Consider the following 17,352-nt stretch of genomic DNA (forward strand, 5'->3'; position numbering starts at 1 on the left):
CTGCCTTGCTTCTCAAATTCCTCATATCAGTGAGATCATATGATACTAAGTCTTCTCTTTCAAGGGAAAGTTATTTGCAGAGTCCTTTCCAGTCTTTTTCCTCTTCTAGGTGGGGAGGAACTGAGGATAGAGAGGAGGCAGGACAGGAAATGTTCTGCCAAAGAGAATCATTTCGATTCCCCCTGCCCAGTTAGGTATCTTACATCTGCACACAACACAAAATGAAATACTCAGAACAGGTACAAAGCATTTGTTTTTGTCACTGCCCTAGTGCAGATGATTTAAACAAAAGTAACTATAATGTAATAGCTTCTTTCTCCCTAACTTCAGATGTTCAACAATGCAGAGCAAGATGCTTTAGGAGGCTTTTAAAGAGTTAAGTTTAATGCGAAGAATTGGTGTGAATTTATACAACAGCTGCCTTATTGACAACCCCAACACAAGGTTTTCTATTCTATAGCTAAGGTCCCTTGCAATAGAGTGGTTAAAGTCAGTAATTCGGCCTTTACAAAGTAGTCAAGCTTTTAATAGGTCAAGGAATTTGAGCTGGCGGAAAAAAGGGACCCTACAAATACCCAGGTACTGTGGGTTCTGGTCAATTAGTCCAAGATTAGATTACGTGTTAAATACTGAGCTAAAATCAATCCTTGAGCTTCTGGTTCACTTTCGTTGGGCACCCTGTTGGATGGCTCTAAAATTAGCACAGTTCCACACTCAACTGTACAGTGGCCAAAGTTTATGGGTGAAGAAAACCAATGGAGCCCACTAAAACATCGTTCCATCCACAAGGAGCAGTGCCCAGTATCTTCCTCCTCTGGAACTTATGGAGACGGTTGTCACATTATTCTGGCAACTAATAAGAGGCTGGAGAAGACACCAGACGCAAACCTCAGGACGTCCTAGGGCAATGTGGCCATGAAGGGAGCAATGAGATTCAAGCATACAAGTTCATGAAGAAGGATACACAAGGATCCTATCGTCTACTCCTCAGCCCCTATCCTCAAAGGCAAGTACGAAAGCAAGGAAAGGTCAGTTTAGTACAGAGGCACCTTACATATAGCTGTCTAGCATTCCTAATCCTGCAAAAGCCACCTTAACTCTTCCAGGAAACAAAACCGTCCACTTGAGGGGAAAGAACCCTCAAATACAGCCGTAGCTGTAATCTACTCTGGTTTCTAGAAAGTTTTTGTTTTCCTTACGTATTTGAAATACCAGAAAAAAAAGAGGTTTTTTGGTCAAATATTAGAACACTGAACTAAACCTCTCCTAACAACTAGCGTGAAGTTGTCAATCCGTCTTGCATTAGCAAAAATGAAAATATGAGCAAAAATAAGAAAATGAAACTAGAGAGAAAAATAGGTAAAATCAAGACAAAATTCAAATTTACTTTCAAAAATCTGATTTTATTTTCTGAATCAAAAAGAAGTGTATTCACGTTAAATGTAGAATGTTTAACTTTCCACTGATCTCTCAAAACACTTTCCAGATATTGTTAACAGTGCTTAGAACTGTGTAAAAAGTCAACAACCAATACCATGTTTTAAAGAAAAAAAGTTTAAATGTAGGACTTATTTCTAAGAAACCCTTCTCAAATGCCACGGCATTGGCAATTCTAATTTAGAAAGAATTTTAATCACTACTGGAAATTTAAGTGACAATGGTTTTCAAGAGCTAAAAATCAGATCTCTTTTCAAACAGAAAAAATTTTAATTTCTGAGGGACTCCTACCTGGCAACTCCAATTAAACACTGTATTTCCACTACCCCCCAAATTACTAAATGCATTATTTCACCTTGGAATAGGAAAATTAGAAAATGGAATTTTAAAATTATACTATATATTTATATATATATGTGTGTGTGTATATATATATATATATAAATACACCATTTAACTGTCATGTTTGCTAGCAGAATGATGAAATTAAAACCAAATTCTATATTCAAGGGACAAACGATAAATGCTCTTTCGCTGTCCTAAGAGTCCACCCTAGCCCTTGTTTTCTACCCCCATAGATTAAAATCATGACCAAAGGCCAAGGTTAATCCATTCACTGGAAATGAACAGCTGATAAAACTGGTCCTACATTTGTATCCTTTAACTAGTCCAGGACTCAAAGGCTAGGGGGATTTCTAAGAACATGATTTAGGAGTCCTTTAGAATTCCAAAATGACTGCCACCCAGGTCCCTAAAACCTAGTACATGTTATTCATAGGCTACCCATGTGTACTGAAGCACGTCCAGCATGCAGGCAAACTTCTTTTACTTGTTTCAAATTGAGGTAAAACAGACAAAAAATACTGAATATTAACAGAAGCTGCATAATTAAAAATAACCTTTTTCTGCTGCTCATTTCATATAAATTGATTAAGTTTTCTCACAAAAAAGAGACTCTTTCTAAAGCCAATAATTTCTCCAATTTCAGTCACCTAAAAATTAAGCTTCTTCGTTCAAAGCATTAGTAGAGTATTTTGAAATGAAGGAAAACATTTTTTTCCCCAGTATCTGCATCTTGTACTTAGCGTGATACAAGTTATTACTTTATTTCTCAAATTTAGAAAGAATTCAAGTCTGAGTACTATTTGATATTTTTTCAGACGCAAAGCAATACCGACGGGAATCATAAATACGATTTTCTGACGGGAAAGTCTGCTAACATTTACAAAATATCAACAACTCTTCCTTCAAGCATAAGATGACTGAGACTTATTAGTTATGATTACTTTTTCAGTACAAATACGAATTTAAATCTTGATTTTTTTTTTTTTGGCCAACATTTTAAGTAGTCAAATTTTACTCCACTTCCAGGTCTCAAATTAAAATAATAAAAAAGAAACTAATGAAAATTACCCAACTGGCAACAAGTCCCGTATTTCAATGTTATTTTTAACCCAACAATTATAACCTACTGCCAGTAATTATTCATATGTATCTACCTATTCTTATGAAAGAAGCACTGATCAGTTATATAAAAGAATAACTGCAAGAATGGTACTTGGCACTGGATTACCTTAATGCTTCTGGTATAAAAAGGAGCACTCTTAAGCACTTTTTTCATCTGTAATTTGAATTTCCAGAAGCATTTTTAAGTTGTTAATTTTCCACTGATAGATTCTAGGGAGTCTACTCCCAGCTAACATGGTTGATTTAAAAACAAAACAAAAACAAACAAATCCCTAAGCCACATGGTAATGGAATATTACACCTGCTTTTTATATCATGGAAACAGTTCCAGGCAGACCGAAAGTAGAAGAAAACCTGCCAAATCAAAGTACTGTAAATAAATTTCATCTTACATACCTCCGAGCAGGAAAGCTCAGAACTCAAAAAGTTAAAATCAAAAGGCCACTCCCCACCCCCACACAAAAACCCACCCAAAACACTAATTCTGAGCCTAACGTTTCCCTAAAATGTTAATTCCAGAAGCTTTAAGGTACTTCAACTGTGCAGTAACTGTTGAAAGCACCACACCACAGAGGAAATGCTGTAAAGGGGTCAGCAGCTGCCCGCCCATCCCTCACCACCCCCACCCCAATAATATGTAAAAGCTCCTGTAAAGTTTTTTCTTATGCTAATAAAGGCATACCACCTAGTGTGCTAAAGACTAAAACTAGCAGCGTTAGAGCAGTAAAGTGAAAACAGGAAGCCGAGAGGAATGATCTAAATGCCTACTTAGAAGAAACAAAGCAGCAGACAGGACCCTTTGCCCTCTCTCTCATCGTGTTTGTAGGGAAGTGGTTGAATTAAACAGATTTACCCACATTAACAAAAATTTAACAAAGCTTCCCCAAGACACCAGCATAAAACCTGACCTTTCCAGTCAAAGGGCACAGACAGGACTCTTCCATGTCCTGGAGTTGAATGAGTTCAAAGATTGGCAATAAAGGAAAAAAGAAAGCATTACGGGTGTGACGCGAACAAGCTCTGGAGTTAGTTTATCGAACAGTCACACCAAGTTTCTCCAGCACACGAACACCCTTTTCTTGGTATTCTTGTCGGGTCATCCAGAAGTTGTCTTTGTCTTTCATGATATCTGCTAGAACTGCACCACCCAGGAACACCATATGCTTTCTGCGTGGTGGGTCTTCAATGCGGATCTTAAATTTCTAAAGGAGAAAGATGAGATTGTAAAATGTCACCAGTGCATCATCATGCTTTCTACTTTATGGAAATGACTTTTTCATGCATTCTCCTGTTGAATTCTCACAAGTCCTGTGACTTAAGTAGGACGGCATGATTTGTTATCTGAAGTAGAGACATTTTTGGTAATTTGCCCAAAGCTCACAGCGAGGAGATCACACATCCATCCCAGTGTGCTTAGAACAGTCCTGACTTACACCTGTTGCCCCATCACTATTACCACCACCCCCGGGGATGCCTGGGTGGCTCAGATGGTTAAGCGTCTGCCTTTGGCTCGGGTCGTGATCCCGGGGTCCTGGGATCGAGCCCCACATCGGGAGCCTGCTTCTCCCTCTCCCTCTGCCTCTCTCCCGGCTCATGCTCTCTCTCTCTATATATCTCTGTCTCAGATGAATAAATAAAATCTTTAAAAAAAAAAAAAACACCACCCCGTCACTCTCAAAACTGTCTTTTTTTTAAAGATTTATTCATTTTGAGAGAGTGAGAATGAGAGAGAGAGAGAGAGTACATGAGAGGGGGAAGGATTAGAGGGAGAAGCAGGCTCCTCGCTGAGCAGGGAGCCCGATGCGGGACTCGATCCCGGGACTCCAGGATCATGACCTGAGCCGAAGGCAGTCACTTAACCAACTGAACCACCCAGGCGCCCTCAAAACTGTCTTGATTTGAACAATAAATTCCATGGCAAGCCTACTGAGAGCCCAAGTACCACAGTCCTGATTGTGGCAGGTTTTCCCACCTACTGGGGATGACCACATGAGCAAATCAGTTAGCCAGGTGTCAAGTCAAGGGTTTGGGTAAGAAGACTTCTATGGTTTCTTCAAGGTCTAATGCCTCTATGATTGCAGTCCCATGTAAGGGTAAGATTGAAATTCTTTTCTTATAAGCAAAGCTCACTTTCTATTTGTCTCAAATTCAAATGAAATGTTCTCAAAATAAACAAGGCCAAATATGGTCAAATAAACCATGGGGATGCTGGAAAAAATGAACACAGTTACCAAAATTAAAGACAAGTGGGATAAGTTTTATATTCTGTAGCCACTATCGATTATCTAATCGATAATCACACCTCAATCTGTGTGACCAGTCCACACCTGAAAGAAAAACCTTAAAATGTCATTGTTTAACTTACTGTGACACACCCCACAAAAAGACTCAAAGTAACTATGTCATTTTAGATTGTCTTCACGTCACATAACCGAACTGTAGGATCAGATACAAACACCAGTTGACTTACTTAGAAAAATGGGCCCAGCTTTGTTGCAATCGAACTTTATTTATAAAACAGCCAATACGATACCAGCCTGGGGTCTGGCTTCCCTGGCTCCAAGGGAGGCCCGGCTAGCCCCTCAGGACACTGCTGCCCCTGCAGCTGTCTGAGGGCTGCTATCGCGCTCACTCCGGCCGGTTTGGTAACACCGACTCCTCTTCTCCGCTGCGGCTCTCCCTCCCCACTCCTGATAAATCCCAAGTTGAACCATTCCACTCACCACTCCTCTTGCCAAGTCACCTACAGGAGCCCCAGATGATTTCTTCCCACGCCTGCTCTTACTGAGCCCATGTGGGCTCTCCCCGTCGCTTCCTGGTGGTACCTTAGTGACGTTGTCCTTCTCTCCCTCTCACACTCATGTGGCACAACACTGACTCGCATGACCAACTCTCTACTTTGCAGCTGCCCTCAAGCAACTGAACACGACAGGTGAGCAACTCCACGTCTTGGCTTAACTGCATCACATCCTTCACTTGAGCCCCTTAGTGCAGCCCAGCAAGCCCATGACATGCTGTCTTCTCTCTTCTACTCTTCAAGACCACCATTTCATACCTCCTCCATTTCACAAATCTCCACCATCTCCTCCCTCCCTCCGAGCTTGCTACATCATCCTTCTACAACCTTCTTCCTTCCTCCCTCCCCCACACCAGACTTAGTGATCCCTTAAAAACAAGTCAGAGCCTATCACTTTGCTGCTCAAAACCCTCCCAAAGCTTTCTATTTCACTAGGAGTAAAGCTAAACCCTTCGCCATGGCTGACAAACCTGCATCCGACCACCTTTCTGACCTCACTGCCCAGGCCTCTCCTTTACTCACTCTGTTCCAGCCACAACCAAGGGTTTTTTTTTTGTTTTGTTTTTTTAAGATTTATTTATTTGACAGAGAGGGGGATAGAGCACGGGGGGCGCACAAGCAGAGGCAGAGGGAGAAGCAGCTCCCCGTGGAGCAGGGAGCCTGATGTGGGGCTCAATCCCAGGACCCTGGGATCATGACCTGAGCCAAAAGCAGACGCTTAACCGACTGAGCCACCCAGGCGCCCCAACCCAAGGCTTTTGTACTTGCTGTTCCTGCCTCGAAGATTCTCCCCACAGATGGTTATGTGGCTCACCGGCTCACTCTATTCAGGTCTTTGCTCAGAATTCATCTCCTCAGAGTCCTTCCACGACCACACTACGTGAAGGAGCGTGCCATTTCCCCAGTCACTACCACTTTCTAGCCCCTCACCTTACCTTACTTTTCTTCAGAGTGCTTATTACTACTGACACACTCACAGACTAAAAGTGGGGACTTGGTTTTTATTCACTACTGTTTTGTTTGTTCCAGCACCTAGACAAGTATTTGGCACCCAGAAGCAGGTCAAGAAATATTTGCTGAATAAGGAAATAATCACCTGAGACTAACTTTAAATTCTGTGTATAACTAAAAAAAATCAGACAAATAAGCAAAGTACTTAGACAACATGGCTCCTTTTGAGTCTTTTTTTTTTTTTAAGATTTTATTTATTTATTTGACAGAGAGAGACACAGCAAGAGCAGGAACACAAGCAGGGGGAGTGGGAGAGGGAGAAGCAGGCTTCCCGCTTGAGCAGGGAGCCCGATGTGGGGCTCGATCCCAGGACCCTGGGATCATGACCCGAGCCGAAGGCAGACGCTTAATGACTGAGCCACCCAGGCGCCCCGAGTCTTTTAATTTATGTAATGTATGCGAGTCCATATTTAATTTTCACAATTTAGTCACAGATGAAAGATGTGACATTAGTATCTCTGATAGATAGACAGTCCTCTGTAATAATGTAATCTCATTATCTACAACAGCCAATCAAAGTTGTTGGGACAAAGCTCAGAGATTAACTCAGAATTAAATGACTCCTGGCTGAGTGCATGGTATATATAGTGTACTTCACACACTCTAGTGGTTGGTTGAAAAAAGAAAATGCCAAATAACCATCAACTATTACATACTAGTTTATAAATTACTTTCTATTCTACACATTGACAACTACCAATTAAAGTTTATTTCAATAGCTAGGATAGCTGATGAGGATGCAATGTATTTGATACATTAGGTTTTACAATCTGATTAGGGAAATAAGACATATGCAAGAAATAGTCAGAAAAATAACCCAGAATCAGAAATATGAGCCAGTCCAAGAGTAGCAATGAAGGCTGGTTACATGTCCAAAAAGTAAGCTAAAAAGAACCCAAAAACCCCAAAGAGACATTTCTCTCTCTATAGTACAGCAGTCCCCCTTTATCTGTGGTTTTGCTTTTTGTGGTTTCAGTTACCCGTGGTCTGGAAGCAGATTATCCTCATTCTGACATCACTACATCATAAGACCTGCTTAACTCACATCACTTCATCTCATCACGTAGGTATTTCATCCTCACATCACCATAAGAGTGAGTACAGTACAATAAGACATTTTAAGAGAAACCACATTCATATAACTTTTATTCCAGTATATTGTTCTAACTGTCCAATTTATTGTTGTTAATCTCTTACTGTGCCTAATTTATAAATTAAACTTTATCATAGGTGTTCCTGTATAGGAAAAAACATGGTATTCATGGGATTCAGTATTATCTGCGGTGTAGGCATCCACTGGGGGCCTTCGAACGTATCCCCCACAGAAAAGGGTGGTGGGGAGGGAATACTATATGGCAGGTTCTTCTTGTGCCTTAGAAGCATCTCGACTCCAGGCTGTCTTGTTACAGAGGAACCAGAACATTTGGCCCTGGACCTCATTGCCTCCAGCCACTGGATACAGAGGTGACCAGGCAGTACAACCATTTTGAAACAGAGCTTACCTAGAACCATTTACTTCTTCCCTTCTTTTCAAGGCTGCCTGTGACTTCATTAATAATTTGTTTAGGAAGACTTCTTGCTCCCTCTGGTGGTTGTCAAGATTCACAAGCTACCTCACAGGGTTTTAAAAGCATGTTAACAGTTGCATTATTTAATGGTACTTACAGAAAGTTTTTCCACATCTCCCTTTAAAACGCGTTCTAAGTACAGCTGCTTAAGTTCTCGTTCCAACCGTGATGGCAACCCAGGGTACATAGTAGACCCTCCAGAAAGCACGATGTGCTTATAGAATTCAGATCTAGAAGGACACAAAAGGTATTCATTTGGGTTTCAGATGAGAAAAACAGTCTTACCAAGTTCCTTTTATATCTATCAGCCTCAAGGGATTGCTGGGAGAGTTAAATAAAATTCAACATGGAAACTGTAGGGCTGAATGTTTGTTACTAATGCTGTTATTAGATAACAAACCCTCTCTACATGCAAAAGACTTATAATTTTAATGAGAATACATCGAAAGCACATGACACTTTCTTGCAAATATTGAGACTTTTTAAAAAATTATTTTATTTTTTTATTGAGAGAGCGAGCAAGCGGGGGGCAGGAGCAGAAGGAGGGGGACAAGCAGACGCTGCACTGAGCTCAGAGCCTGATGTGGGGCTCCTTCTCATGACCCCGAGGTCACTACCTGAGCCGAAATCATAGGAGTCAGACCCCCAACTGACTGAGCCACCCAGGCGCCCCTGTAATTGAACATTTATAAATGACCAGAGTTTACATTACAAACTTCCACTATTTGGACTGTGTCATCAGAGTGCTTCCCCGGAGTTTACTACAATTAACCATTTTCTATTATGATTTCAGTTCTTCCTTTTCAATTTTTCCATCTGCCTTTTGTAGTCTTCCCTTTTGTTCCTTTGCCTTGGGACTAGCTGCTGTTATTTTACGTGACATTGACATGTTTCCTCGTTACAGCAGTCCTCTCCTTCCTCAAATATGCTACCGGTTATGATACCAGATAATCAAATCTAAAATAACCGCATATGTAGTAAAAGTAATATAACTAAGTGAGGGTCTGAGGAACTCTTCTAGTAAAGTTCAGGAGCTGAGTCACACCTGTTTTGGCTTCATTCAAAGTGGCTTCCAATGGCTCAGGCTATTATAATCCCAGCTCACAGAGGAGTGGAGTTTTTATATCTACTCGCAGAAGTATGCACATGAGTGTAGCATATGCAGCTAAGATATGGCTACACGTGGTATGTACCCACTAGCATTTACATGTATCCTTCCAACATGCAGAACACACAATGCCAGCTCTGTCGTAAGGGTACTGAACCGGACTTCAGTGCTTCGGGAACGCCAAAACTTGAATCACCACCAGTGGGCATACACTTTTTTTTTTTTTTTTTAAGATTTTATTTATTTGACAGAGAGAGACAGAGAGAGAGGGAACACAAGCAGGGGGAGTGGGAGAGGGAGAAGCAGGCTTCCCGCCGAGCAGGGAGCCCGATGCGGGGCTCGATCCCAGGACCCTGGGACCATGACCGGAGCCGAAGGCAGTTGCTTAACCAACTGAGCCACCCAGGCGCCCCGGCATACACTTTTAAATGGAATTTTACTTGGTGATTAACAATAAAAAAATTTGAAGGAAAAAAAGAAAAAATAAATGCAATTTTACTATTAATGATCATTAAGTCAAGGGACAAAAGCCTCTCTACCTAATCCCTACTATGAGAATTTACTCCCTACTTTGAGAAGTTTAGATTCTTGATCATCTTACATCAAGTTTATAGCTTGTTATAAGCCAACTGCTATTTTTATTACTTTCCATTATTATCGTGCTCCTCAGCCATCCCACAAAAATTAGTTTGGTGGTTATTTAATTCAGGGTTAAACAGACAAGTAAGCAAACACTTGCTTTTTACAAAATGCTTCTGAGTGAATTCCTCTGTAACCTGAGTGTACAGGAGGGCTTTTCAACTATGACTCAAACTCTAGATGCAATAAAAGGTTATAAACTTATTTAATAACTAAGTAAACACAAAATTTTGTATAGCCAAAGAACGCCATAAGCCAAGAGACAAATGGATAATCAGGAGAAGTATCTGCAATAGATATCACAGAGCTATAATATAAAAAGAACTTTTAAAAAACTTGAGGGGGAAAATTACAAAAATTCTACAGAAGCAGCAAAAGCCACGAACAGATAGTTCACCAGAAAAAGATAAAAACAGCCCTAAACACAGAAAAACATGTTCAACTTCACTCTTAAGTAAAAAACAAATTAAAATTACATTGAGATAATCATTTCACTCACCAGACTGGCATAAAAGTTAAAAAGTTGCCAAACTGTGACCAAGCTGTGGGGACATAGGTGCCCTCATCTATTACTGGTGGGAAGGAGAAGGGTCCCAACCTCCAGAGGGAAACTGAGCAATAACAAAACTACATGCATTTCCTTTGACCCAACAATTCCCTCTAGAAATTTTTTCAAAATATACATGCCCAAGAGTACAAAAATATAGAGTGCACAGGTTATTAACTGCAACATTATTTATTTGCAAAAATATTGGAATCTACCTAAATAACCAAGATTCACTGAGTAAACCATGATATGTATACACTGGAAAAAAGGAGGACAATCCCTAGGAAGTGGTACAGGATTGTTCAGGATAATACTAAGTGAAAGAAGTGCAAAAAAGCATTTATACTAAGCTACCTTTTGTGTAAGAGCAAGTAAGAAACACAGAAAGGATAAATGTGAAACTAATGAGATCATTTACCTACAAGGGGGAGGAAGACCGGGGTGGAGAACAAGGGGCTGGGAGAGCAATTCTTCAGAGTATGCTTTTTATGTAGTTTTGAGTAGATGGTAATATTTTACCTACAAAATTAAAGATAAGCCAGGAATATGCTGTGCCACAAAACAGAATGTGCCCAAAGAGATAACAGCATGTCAAAGGACACAGAGGTGTGTTTGAAGGGGCTCTCCCTGGCCAAATCAGGAACAATTTGAGCATCAAAATAAATACAGTAATAAATTATAATCACTGGACAAAATCATGAGTCCACACTGATACCAAACACAACAAGGAAGAGCACTTCCTTATGCTGGAATGCCAATTAATAACTATAGAAGGAATGACAGAATTAGAAAATCACCTTTTTGCAACCACAATAAAAATGGATTTAGGCAAGAATCATCAACAGATACTAAAAGGGGTGGAGGGCAGAGTTTAATGAGGAACAGGAGATCAACACAGTCTCAAAGTATTTTCCCACAAATCACTTATAAACTAAGAAAGGAAAAATACAAAAACCAAACAGGAAACTTCATTAAGAGCTTAATCCTAACATCACCAACAAGAAACAAACAGATCTCATCTCTGGATGGGACACCCTGAGGAGGACACATCACTAAAGTAGTATTCCAGCCCCAAATGCATAACCTGAATCTAATCATGAGAAGATATTCAAACTCAAGTTGAAAAAAATTCTCTAAGATAACTGGCTTGTTCTCTAAAAAGATGTCGCTGTCATGACAGACTAAAGAATTGTTAACAGATAAAAGCTAAGAGACATGACAACTACATACGCTGTGTGATCTCAGACTTGATAATCTCCTGGGGAAAAGAAAAACTGTATAAAGGACATTATTGGGATAGTAGATGAAACTGAAAAATGGATGGCAGATAACATCAGATCAGTAATCAATCTCCTGAGCTCAATAATCGCACTGTGGCTATATAAGAGAATACCTCTGTTCTCAGGAAATACAAAGCAAATATTAAGGAGTAAAAAAGGACTTATGCATTCACCATATTCTCAAATGGCTCAAGAAAAAAAAGAGAGGGAGAATGATAGAATAAACCTGCAGAACGTTAAACTCAGTAGAATGCAAAACTGAGTACAGAGTATACATCCATGAGTTCTCTGTATTATTCTTAAAATTTTTCTTTAAGTTTTGAATTATTAAAAAAAAAACTTAAGGTGGTTTCTTTTTTTTTTTTTAGATTTTATTTATTTGAAAGAGAATGAGATAGAGAGAGAGCATGAGAGGCGGGAGGGTCAGAGGGAGAAGCAGACTCCCTGCTGAGCAGGGAGCCCGATGCGGGACTCGATCCCAGGACTCCAGGATCATGACCTGAGCCGAAGGCAGTCGCTTAACCAACTGAGCCACCCAGGCGCCCCTTAAGGTGGTTTCTGAGACACAATGATATATATTCAACATCCAGTGCCACCCTCAAAAACTTCGTTTGCCTTATCTGTTCAAAACCATGAGTGAGGTAATAGACAACTTGGTCATTTCAATTATACATACTCCATCTACTGTTAAGTAACTTTGAAACCATCATTTATGATGTACCTGGTATCAATGTCTGCTGCCTGGATTGTGTTAAAAAGCAATTCAGCAACACCTACTCCCTCAACATTGATCAAGTGAGGCTGAAATAAAGCTTCTGGTGCTTCAAATCTCTCTCCTCCAACTTTGATAATGCGGCCATCTGGGAGCTAGAAACCAAGAATAACCAGGTATTAGTCAGCAAAACATTAAAAAAAATTCCCAGTGTTCTCTAGAACACTGGTACTTTAAACACATCTGTTCAATAATCAAAATCATTATCAGCAACACGTTTCTCCTAAAATAAGTTTTTGAAAAGAAAAAAAGTAACATAAAATACATTTAGATAGTTATTATCATGCTGTTTTGTTTTTAAATGCAGAACATGCCATCATGCCATGCTCCAACACATCAGGAATTTCTTGGAAAAATCACCAATGCATGAGTGCATTATGTTCCATCACTGTGTGCAGCTAAGCATAAAAAGGAAGCATTAATAAACCACTGCATTTGGATTACTGCTGGTGTCAATGCTGCTTCTCTATTTTAACACATTTGTGATTTATTTTATGGATATTTTTACCATGTAGCATAGACACATTCAGTTAAAATTTTTAAGTAATTTCTTTTACCAAATAATTACACTGTGAAACTTTACTATTTTGCCATCAAAACACTTTATATCATGTGTAAAACTTGTCAAATCATTTAATCCAAAAAATGTTTTATGATCAAAAAAGTTTAAGAAACACTGATCTAGACTACTTTTAAGACTACTTTTTATTAAGCAATTCTACTCTATCCTAATTACCAGACCCTATATTAAAACATTTTTTTAAAGATTTTAAGTAATCTAGTCTATACCCAAAGTGGGTCTCGAACTCATAACCCATCACAAGACCAAGAATCACATGCTCTACGGACTGGGCCAGCCAGGCTCCCCTCTAGACCCTACTGAATTTTAAATAATGGATAAATATAATTTTAACTTAAGGAAATAAGATATTTTTTTTGAGAGAAAGCCCATGCACATGCACATGGGGGTGGGGGGGGTGGGCAGAGGGAGAGGGAGAGAATCTTGACCAGGCTCCATGCCCAGCGCGCAGCCCAACACAGGGCTTGATGCGCAGCTCAATCGCACGGCCATGAGATCATGACCTGAGCTGAAATCAAGAGTCGAATGCTTAACCTACTGAGCCACTTTTCTGCATGCAGAAAACTCTTAAGTTACATCATGTTTATATTTAATTAAATGGAAATGTTAAGTAAAAACTCCCTCTACTTATTTATTTTTAATTTTAATTTTTTGAAGTAGGCTCTATGCCCAACGTGGGGTTTGAACTCATGACCCCGAGATTAAGAGTTGGATGCTCCACCGACTGAGCCAGCTAGGCGCCCCCCCCGAAACACCCCCCTTTTTTTTTTATAGATTTTATTTATTTGAGAGAATGAGAGAGAGAGAGTGCGCGCATGAGCGGGATGGAGGGACAGAGGAAGAGGGAGAAACGGACTCCCCGCTGAGCTGGGAGCCCAACTTGGGGCTTGAGCCTAGGACCCCGTGATAATGACCTGAGCTGAAGGCAGATGCTGAACTAACTGAGCCATGCAGGTGCCCCACCCTCTCTTACAACCACCTCACAATTCATTGGACTGACCTAAATTATAAGCATGCTTGTGTTATGCTGGCATTTGACCCATTTCCAAAGGAGATACCAGAATTAGTTTTACATTAACATTTCTAACAGTATATTTATAATAATATGATTACTGTAATTGTATCTAGATTCCAAAAAGTGACTTTCCAGTATGACAAAGTACCACAAAGCAAGTTTTTTAAAACATTTTCTCCATGTTTACAGATAGGAGCAAAAGCAAGCACATTTTTCAAATTGATACAATTTATAAATTGTATCAAATTAAAAAAAAAAAAAAACAACCCCCAAGGATACCCATTCAAACATTTACCCTTAAAAAAATAAAAACCCATCAGGTGAGTTTAGAAACCACATGAAATCACCCAAAATATCTGGAAAAACTTTACACAGTACACGGTTATTGGCAAAACCTCTGTAGCTCATACTTCAGCCTCTCTGACGGTGTGGTTTCTTTCCATACTCTGGCTGCTGGTTAGCATGGGGCCACTCAGCCTAGGAGGTACCCACCTCTAGACCCTACCTGTTATGACTGTAGGACTCTCATTTTTTTGCACCAAATCTTATCCTATCCTTTGTCGGCCCTTATCCCTCTTCATTTACTTCTAAGTTTCATCAGTCTACTGTTTTTTTTGTTGTGCAGCTGACCCTATAACAACGTGGTTTAAACTGCACAGGTTCATCGACACTTGGATTTTTTTCAATAAATATAGTACAGTACTGTAAATGTATTTTCTCCTCCTTATGATTTTCTTAGTAACATTTTCTTTTCTTCCTACCTTACTTTATTGTAAGAACATGGTATGTAATATATATAATACATATAACATACAAAATATCTGTCAGTCAACTGTTTATGTTATTGGCAAGGCAATGACAGTAGGCTATTAGTAGTTAAGTTTTGAGAGAGTCAAAAGTTATACACTGCATAGGGGGTCAGCGCCCCAAGGATCATCTGTATATATTTTTGTAACCCACCTCAAATTCTTTGAGAAAGGAGGGGAGAAATTAAATAAAACATGTCGTATATTTCTAGTTCCCTCATCTTTTGTCTCATGCCATTTTCTTACAAATAAGTCAGGTAGATGAAAAACTACAAATCTGGAGGAACTATCAAAAAAGCTTCAGAAGAGAATCCCCAGGGCAAATCTGGGGATTAAGTTGCTTGTCAATTATTTGGATCAGTATTGCTTAAAAATAAAACAATATAATTTATAAAAATTAACAATTATTTTTAAAATGACTATTTCATACATATTTGTGATATGTAGAGCTTACATGAATCAAATGGTTTAAGAATACTTGCCTTTACTGCCTATTACTTGATTTCATTTTTTTGTTTTAAAGATTTTATTTGTTTATTTGACAGAGAGAGAGAGAGAGATAGCGAGAGCAGGAACACAAGCAGGGGGAATGGGAGAGGGAGAAGCAGGCCTCCCGCCGAGCAGGGAGCCTGATGCGGGGCTCGATCCCAGGACCCTGGGATCATGACCTGAGCCGAAGGCAGACGCTTGCTTAACAACTGAGCCACCCAGGCGCCCCTACTTGATTTCATTTTAATACTAACTAGATCAAAGAGGAGATATGGAAGTGCTTTATACCCAGATGAATACAATAGACTTAAGATAACAAAACGTTAAAAATTCAGGTAGAATCAACTCTCCTGGTGTAACCTATAACCGGGTTCTCAGTCTTATTAGTTTCACTTTCAAGTTAACGTTTGTTTTGAACATCTCATTAAGAAAATACAAAGTCAGGAAAAGACTGCCACCTACTGAATTATTAGAGCAATAATACAGGATGAGCACTTCCCAAAGTATGCTTTGCAGAGAACACGAGTCTCATGAAATGCTGGAACCCTGTAGTCTAGTAAGGTTGAGAAACAGGCGGTTTACCATATTCCCACAGGCATACACATATTAGCACATCAAAGGTTCTGAGAAGTTCTTCAGTAAAGTGAAACTGACTCCCAAACTTACTGGACAATGTAAACTCCACTTTAATTTTTGTGAAATTACTTAATAACATCTCAGGGAAATAATATTCTGTAAAACACATGTTGAAAAACGCTATTTCAGATATCAGAATCTCAAAATAACATCTATCTAATTATATCCTAAGGTAGAAAAGTAATTTATGATTCTTGCCTTATTTCACATTATATGGTGTCCTAAAATAACTAAACCAAAGAATCTTGTTGAAGAAAGACATTTAAGGTCACACATATACATACTCTAACAACTCAAAACAAAAATACTGATTCTAAGAAAACCTACTTAAGCACACACCAATAATCATGGTGCACGATTTTAAAACCTCGTATATATTAAGTACTGGAAATACTTACTGTGTAAGATTCAACCAATACTGTGGTTTCTAAGGCCAGCTTCTGCTCTTGCTCAATATTATACCCCACATAACACAATTTTTCTTTAATCATGCGAACTGTTTCAAAGTCAGCAGAATGGTTGAAGGCATATCCTCGCAATAGCAGCAGCTGGTACAAAAAAACAGCAGTAAAGTCACAATTAATCTGAATGAGTTCAACTCTGGGCAAGCTATCAGTGCTCACTAAATAGCTAATGTCAGTAACAAATGCAATGGACAGCGGACCCTTAGGTCTTACTGAATATTTCAGAAATGGGAATAGTATTTTCCATAAGAGGATTTATAGTTCAGTTTCACAGACTGAAAGAATTAACTGTTCATGAATAATAAACGGGTAAAACAAGTTAAAAAAAAAAAAAACCAAGCTAGTTTTTAAAAAATTACTGTTTGAGGGGCACCTGGGTGGCTCAGTCATTAAGCGTCTGCCTTCGGCTCGGGTCATGATCCCAGAGTCCTGGGATCCAGCCCCGCATCGGGCTCCCTGCTCCACGGAAAGCCTGCTTCTCCCTCTCCCACTCCCCCTGCTTGTGTTCCCTCTCTCACTGTGTCTCTGTCAAATAAATAAAAAAATCTTAAAAAAAAAAATTACTCTGAGTGCTAATGTTTAGATGATTTTGATAAATAATCAAAATATTTTGATGCATATTTTAGTGCTAGACTCCTATAATCTGCCATTTGCTCAATCAATGCCATATTCATGAAATATCCCTAGATCTTAGAAAATTTCATCCCTAACTTCTAGTATTATGTCTAACATATAG

At 39.3% G+C, this 17,352-nt stretch overlaps 1 protein-coding gene across 1 annotated transcript in view; it reads right to left on the bottom strand.

The window, feature by feature from the left end:
* Nucleotides 1–1,382: 1,382 nt before the first annotated feature.
* ACTR2 (actin related protein 2) overlaps nt 1,383–17,352 on the bottom strand; it is a 37,402-nt gene continuing 21,432 nt past the window's right edge. The window contains exons 6-9 of the mRNA XM_028093849.2: nt 16,551–16,700; nt 12,576–12,721; nt 8,378–8,510; nt 1,383–4,106 (exon numbers count right to left, since the gene is read on the bottom strand). Coding sequence (XP_027949650.1) covers nt 3,936–4,106; nt 8,378–8,510; nt 12,576–12,721; nt 16,551–16,700 — 600 coding nt within the window. The 3' untranslated portion in view covers nt 1,383–3,935. The remainder of the gene's footprint in view (nt 4,107–8,377; nt 8,511–12,575; nt 12,722–16,550; nt 16,701–17,352) is intronic.

This window comes from Eumetopias jubatus, unplaced genomic scaffold (assembly GCF_037043125.1).
Source record: "Eumetopias jubatus isolate StellerSeaLion01/CBP00866 unplaced genomic scaffold, mEumJub1_p1.0 scaffold_9, whole genome shotgun sequence".
Taxonomy (NCBI): Eukaryota; Metazoa; Chordata; class Mammalia; order Carnivora; family Otariidae; genus Eumetopias; species Eumetopias jubatus.